This window comes from Apium graveolens, chromosome 6 (genome assembly GCF_009905375.1).
Source record: "Apium graveolens cultivar Ventura chromosome 6, ASM990537v1, whole genome shotgun sequence".
In the NCBI taxonomy this organism is placed as follows: Eukaryota; Viridiplantae; Streptophyta; class Magnoliopsida; order Apiales; family Apiaceae; genus Apium; species Apium graveolens.
The window spans coordinates 302,850,096-302,857,222 of NC_133652.1; the positions used below are offsets into that span (position 1 = coordinate 302,850,096).

The 7,127-nt window shown below is 33.5% G+C and overlaps 1 protein-coding gene across 2 annotated transcripts; it reads left to right on the forward strand.

Moving 5' to 3' along the window:
• Positions 1 to 2,884: 2,884 nt before the first annotated feature.
• LOC141668748 (NAC domain-containing protein 35) lies at positions 2,885 to 5,440 on the forward strand. Of its 2 annotated transcripts, XM_074475746.1 has the most exons (4): positions 2,885 to 3,202; positions 3,523 to 3,791; positions 4,454 to 5,029; positions 5,175 to 5,440. In XM_074475746.1, exons 1-3 carry the CDS (start codon positions 2,980 to 2,982, stop codon positions 5,000 to 5,002), a joined length of 1,041 nt encoding a protein of 346 aa, XP_074331847.1. In that variant the 5' UTR covers positions 2,885 to 2,979; the 3' UTR covers positions 5,003 to 5,029; positions 5,175 to 5,440. The 2 variants fall into 2 exon arrangements, with proteins under 2 accessions (XP_074331847.1, XP_074331846.1); XM_074475745.1 differs by lacking the exon at positions 5,175 to 5,440 and having other exon boundaries at positions 4,454 to 5,098.
• Positions 5,441 to 7,127: the final 1,687 nt, after the last annotated feature.

Consider the following 7,127-nt stretch of genomic DNA (forward strand, 5'->3'; position numbering starts at 1 on the left):
GAACTGCAGATTTTGGCAAACAGCGTTGGAGAACTTTAAGGGATTAATTGATTTAAAATGGTAAAGAAGACGGAGGAACTGGAGTAATGGTTAAAAATACCCATTTTTGGGTTGAAATTGCTCAAAATACCCATTTTCAAAACATATGTTGAAAATATCATTTTGGTTACGCATTTTTTAATTGGGTAAGTGTAATACACATTTGAGAATTGAGTATGTAAAAAAATTACTAAAGATACGTATTTATAGTTTTTTTTTATCGTAGGTAACCCCGCAGCCGCTACCCTTTGAGTGCGCACGGGGTAAACCCTACGGGCTCACGCAATAGCCTGCAAATCACGTGAATCAAGGTAAACCGCATTTAAGCGACATACTCTGACTCGGAAGCCATAATCATAAATTCTCCTCCCGTGGGATTCGAACCTGTGACGAAGATGATAGTTATCCCCTCTTTAACCAACTGAGCCAACCCTTGCGGACAAATGAATATTACCATTTAGATACGCATTTAACAAATGGGTAACTAATACAAAATAAAATATCTAAATGACAAATACGTATCCAAGAATTTTCAGCAATACACTACTAAAATGGATATATTGAGTATTTTACATAAAAAAATGTTATTTTTAACCTTCTTTCGATGCATATACGAGGCTTATGTCCAGAGGCCGAATTGGTGAATAAATAAAAGGTCCAATTAATTGTGCGGTGGCTCGGAGTTGGTATTCATGTGCATGCGTACGTGTCAACTTAATGATAAGACATTCGGGTCTATTTCTAATAATTGACATGGACGTATTAAGGAAAGAACAGTCCGGAGTTGTGCGGTACCAAATTGCAATTTGGTATCAAAGCTTGTTTCTAAAAGAAATGAAGTTGATAATTTTAAATTGCTTTATCACTAAAATTTATGTGAATATAGGTTTTATTATTATTAACTATATAATAGCTATATAACATCGGACCGCACCTTCACGGTTCGATTCGGTCGATAACTATAACATTCAAGACCATAACTGAATGTGTACCGGGACCCAACAACCACTCACCACCTGAAAAAGCTAGCGATTTAGTACATGTTAGCTATTGACTTGTATTTATCGATGTGGAATTTTACAAACATCCCCTTTTATAGAAAATATGTCCTCGTCGAAGTCACAAATACACATACGAAACCCGGGCAGTGCCTCTGCACTTCCGGCCGAGCAGAGCTCTAATACCACATGTCAGTCCAAAAAAAGCCAGCGATTTGATACACGTTAATTGTTAACTTGTATCCATAAAAGTTCCAAACACTCTTATTCTTATCGATGTAGGATGTTATAGTAACGATTTGAAACCTAACTAAACACATAAATGTTAAAAGTTATTATTTTTTAAGATTTAGATATAACTATTACACATAAAATACTGAAATACTAATATGAAGATATTAAATAATAAAATAAACATATAAATTTATAAAATAAACTTATGTAATTAATTGATATGTCTGTATATCTTTAAAAACTATATATAATTATTTATAAATATATTAATATATATTGAAACGGTCCGGTTTGACCTTAACGAGCCGCGATTTGAAGATGAAAATCAAATTGAAACACAAAATAACGATTTTTATTTATACTAAACCTAAATCAAGTCGAACCATCGAAAAAACCGAAAAAACAGTTTGGCCTGTTTAATCCGGTTCGATTCGATCGGTTTGACTATTTTTTTCACTCAACACTAGTGTCAATTTTGAAAACCAATTCGAATTTTTTCGCAAAAAGTCTATACCATACTATATATAATTTCTTTTTACCAATTTAACATGCGGATCCACATGTATTTTTTCAATATTATTATCATATAAATAATATTATATAACTATAATATAGTTATATAATAATTTATATTTATCCCATTTTTAGGTAGTCATTTATTTTTATACCATTTTAGGTAGTCATTTTTGAAATATAATCATTCATTTAACTAGTTTCACTGAATTAAAATATCCTATTACAATAACTTTCAGCCCGAGTAAAATTTCATATTATTTTAATCAATTACGGACAAAACCATTAATAATGCTGTAAAAGAACAAGAGAAATGTTATTTTCAGAGTTCTTTTTTTGTTTCCAGAGCAAAATAATGCGAAAAGACCAAACTACCCTTATATTCATATTTTTCAGGGCTTTGATTGTAAATGCAGGGAGGACAGTTTTTTCTTCTCACACTCATGTTACTCTGGATATAAAGAAATAACTCTGAAAATAACATTTTCCAAGAACAAAACTTACAACAGAATTAAAATAGTTTCCTAACACACCGCTCAGAAGATATTGCTGTGTGCAGGCCACCCTGTTTTAATTGTTTCAAATGTCCTCCTCTTAATTCATCTTTCTAGTAGGCCCAATTATCTTATATAGTTCATCATTGCATCTACATCTTCCACTAAATGTTTTAACAATCTTCTCTCCATTAATTCTCTTTCTTTTGTACCTCTTTCTCTAATTCTCTTGCACACCTATATATATATAGCTATAATATTCAAACTTTATTCAAAAACTGTATCGGATCGAGGTGCGTGTAAGCTGGCTCTCACATTTAGTATATATAAATATAGCATAATATAGAAATAATTGAACTCAGAATCTGAAATAAAAATATATGAAACAATGGACATCAATCCCTTAACCACTAAGTTGACCAAACTAAAGATCTTAGGTAACCAGCGGCCGCTAACATTCGGGTGCACCCGGTAAATCCTAAAAATACAAAGAACTCCTTAGAAAAGGAGCTGTAAAAAAATGGATGGAAAAAATGGATGGAAAGGAGAGAGTGATATCTTATCTTTACTAAACATGTACAACTTGCACAACCACTGTCATTGTGTACCATACTTGACACATATCTATATCAAACCACTTCATATTAAATGTATACATAAAATTAGTTGCATGCCCTAAATTGTTCAATTGTGCTTAGTTTATGGCAATAGCTTCAACCATGAACCAAGATCATCAACATCATAATAGCGACAACAAAGATGATGAGCATGATCATGACATGGTGATGCCGGGTTTTCGATTTCACCCCACCGAAGAAGAACTCGTGGAGTTTTACCTTCGCCGTAAGGTTGAGGGCAAGCGTTTCAATGTTGAGCTCATCACTTCTCTTGATCTTTATCGTCATGACCCTTGGGAACTTCCTGGTATATATATATCCCCTCTCAACACACACAAGCACACGACCAATCACTACAACAAATAAGGCCATTTACGAAAGACTTGGTATTTAAATCCACAGTCAATAGCATGTTTTGTTGTAGTCACTACTAGAAAAACTGCAATAGACATCGGCTATAAAACGATGTTTGAGAATTTTTCAACCGATTCGTGAGTATATGTAGTCATGATCTATGATGTACTGTATTAGAGTTATTATAGATCATGAAAACATAAATTTGTTTATATCTAGCTAGGGTTTGCTAATTGTGTATTGATTGAATGTGTATGGTTTATTGTTTTATAGCTTTAGCAGCAATTGGAGAGAAGGAGTGGTATTTTTATGTGCCTAGAGATCGAAAGTATCGAAATGGGGATAGGCCTAATCGTGTCACAACTTCCGGTTACTGGAAGGCCACAGGAGCTGACAGGATGATTCGAACTGATAGTTTCCGGTCAATTGGATTGAAGAAAACCCTTGTTTTCTACTCCGGAAAAGCTCCCAAAGGTATTCGAAGTAGCTGGATTATGAATGAATATCGTTTGCCTCATCATGAAACCGAAAGGCTCCAAAAGGTAAACTAACCAACTCAACTCATATCAACTCATATTGAAGAAGATCACATGAGAACAGAAAATATTACATTTATGTAATTAAATCATTAGTACTCCAGTAGCTAGGGTTTATCTTATACTTGCTATTTGATTTGAAGCTAAACTTATCTAATCCTGATTTTGTTAAAGGTTTTTGTTATTCACAGTAGTATATGAATCGAATTTTGTTTTTTCTTCCGATAAGTTGATGATTTTCTGAACTACCTTGCTGAAAGTTTCTGATGGGGTTTGATTGAAAATGAAATGTGATCTTTCTTGTCTGTCAGATAATTTGAGTTTAGTGTTCATTTGTTAAGTCCTGTAGTTTTATTACAGAAACTTTGGTAACATATATATATAAGTTAATTTATGCAGAAACAAATCTTGTATATGAACATTAAACTCAGAACTATATCACCGATATCATTTATTACTGTTAAAGATCTACTCATTAAACTCTAGCTAGTAATGATTGTGGGTGACTACATAGCTAGGGACTGTTTGGAACATGAGATCTTGATTCACGGAAATGAAATTGCAGTGAAACTCATTCTCATTTTTGCTAACCAGGTTGAAATCACGTGATCCAAATGACACCTCGTGAATTATAACTCTTTGTTATTAACTTTGAAAAATATTTACAGGCTGAGATTTCGCTTTGTCGGGTGTACAAAAGACCAGGAGTGGACGACCACCCGTCTCTTCCCCGCATTCTTCCTACCAGAGCTTCCACATCAACCAGTGGCAAAAATTCGACCCACAATTCGTTAGAAAAACTTAAAAATATCAGACGGGAAACTCATCATCAAGAAGAAGCCCATGACAAAATCAGTGATCAAACAAGTGGAAATAGTACTAGCACCGATGTTGGGACTGCTCTAGGACTTTCTTATAATGTCAACTCCTACATTACCCTGGACCCTAATATTTCCACACCAAATTGCAACATCTACTCAACCGTCTCGTCGCTTGTGCCCTTGCCTAATGCCATTGATGATCTTCATAGGCTTATAAGTTTTCAACAAGCTTCGGTTAATCAGCATCATCAGCAAGTGTTTCATAATGTCGATAACCCTAATATCGCTGACGTGTTATCGGCTGGTTCAGTTCAAGCTACCTTCCCAGAGAGGCTGTGGGAGTGGAGTTCAATCACCGGAGCTGCAACCAAAGATTATGATGTCCCTTTCAAGTAACTAATCAGTATCTTGCATATATTACAGGTGCTTAACTAAATGGTACTAGTAATTTATATACAGTTTCAATAAAGTGCAGGTACTGCTGTTCATTTACTTTATTTTGTCGCTGATTAGGGCATTTGGCATCATATTTGAATTCAGAAACTCTAAATATATAAAATTTCTTTAGGTTGAACTACCAATATTCCGGTTAACTGGATTGAAATCCCATGCTCCGAGAAGTTTTAAGATACAATATATTGGTCCCTCAACATTATTTGAAGCCTATGTTAATTAGTACTCAATGGATCTAAATCCTCAAGATGCTTGGGGAATTGAGGGAGGCCGGGAATATAAGTTAGCCAAACACTGGCAATATCTCTTGATTATCACCATGCAATGCAATATGAACAGTAAATAAAATATAAGTACTTTGAATTCAAGGAAGAAGGTTACTGTGTATTATTGTTACTTGTACATTTTATGCTTGAAGGGTTTTGGTTAGGATGACGAATCATTTGCTGTCTACCATTTATCTGCAAACTTTAACATGTAAATTTTAACCAGATTAGGTGACTTTTGCATTGACATAAAAATAATCAAATATTATTCTTATATTCCTGATTTAAATAGAAGATAAATCAAATAAAAATATATTTTTTTTTTAATTTAATAAATCGCCCATAAATCACAATTCGGCAGCTCAACCTACTAGTTCGATTTACAAAATGTGCAATCATGCTCCCTTACCAGTTATTTACATTTTATTTTTTTTCAAAAGTAGTAACTTCTTAAAATATAAAATTTAATTACACTCACTATTTTCATCTATCTTTCCAAATCTATCACTTACTTTTATTACATCTTCTACATTTTCTAACGACCCTAATAAAATCCAGAGCATTTTTCGAAAACCGGGTGAAGTCCCGATTATATGGGTGAAGAACCAAACCGAAATCTATGGATCCGAGATCCGATCCGAGATCCGAATTATATAATCCGATAATTATCCGAAAACCAAATTAAACCGATCCGAAAATTACCCGAACCGAAAATTTAACCGAAAATGATCCGAAATACTAGATCCGATTATAAATTGGAACCGAACAAAACCGATTCATATAATATTTGAACCGAATATGATCCGAAATAAGCAAAATTCATACTTAAATGTATCTTATATTCGTGATAATTTAATTATTTAATTATAAATTAATGTAAAAGTACATTATATTATATTAAAAGTACTACATTTAATAAAAATATATTTTTTTAAGTCTCAAAATATGAAAAAATAAATAAGTTAAGATCCGAAATATCCGAACCGAATTTAATCCGAATCGAATTTTGTCCGATCTTTATCCGAATTTCATCCGTTTTTTATCCGAATTAGACCCGAACCAAATCACATCCGATCCGATCCGAATGACCTCGAGTTATATCATAATCCGAAAGTGGAACCGATCCGAAACCGATCCGGTTATCCGATTTGCCAGGTCTAGTAACAACTAGCTCACAGCATGCCCCTAAAAGATCATAATTTGTTGGTACACCTAGTAGTAATACTTTAACTTATAAACGGGAAATCTTATCGATGTGGGACTGGGGCGTTACGGCCATAAAAAAAATGGATATGTCAGGCACAGCACAGGTCTGAGACCCATGAATCAAAAAATTGCACAAAGAACAACTTCTGTATTTAACAGATACCAGTACTGATCATTCTCCGTGTCTAATCCTTAATAGTAGATACAGCTACATTCTTCTTCGTCCTCTTGATCTAAACTAGAATAGCTAGCTATATAGCTACATAAACATCCCGGCATATATGCACGCGTCTCTGAGGATTCGAACTTTGAGTTTTTAATAGCCTAAATAAAAAATGAGTAATACTCCCTCAGTACCTTCCAATTGTTTATATTTCTGATGAAGTGTCTGACACGCATTTTAAGGTGCATAAAATGTATAGTTATGTAACTTATTTTTACAATTTTCTTTTTCTTAATAAAAGTTGAATATTTTAATTTTTATTCAGAAAAACAAAATTATATAAAAAAATACATAACTATACTTTATATGCACCTTAAAATACGTGTCGGACACTTTCTGAAAAATGTAAGCAATTGAAAGGTACGGAGGGAGT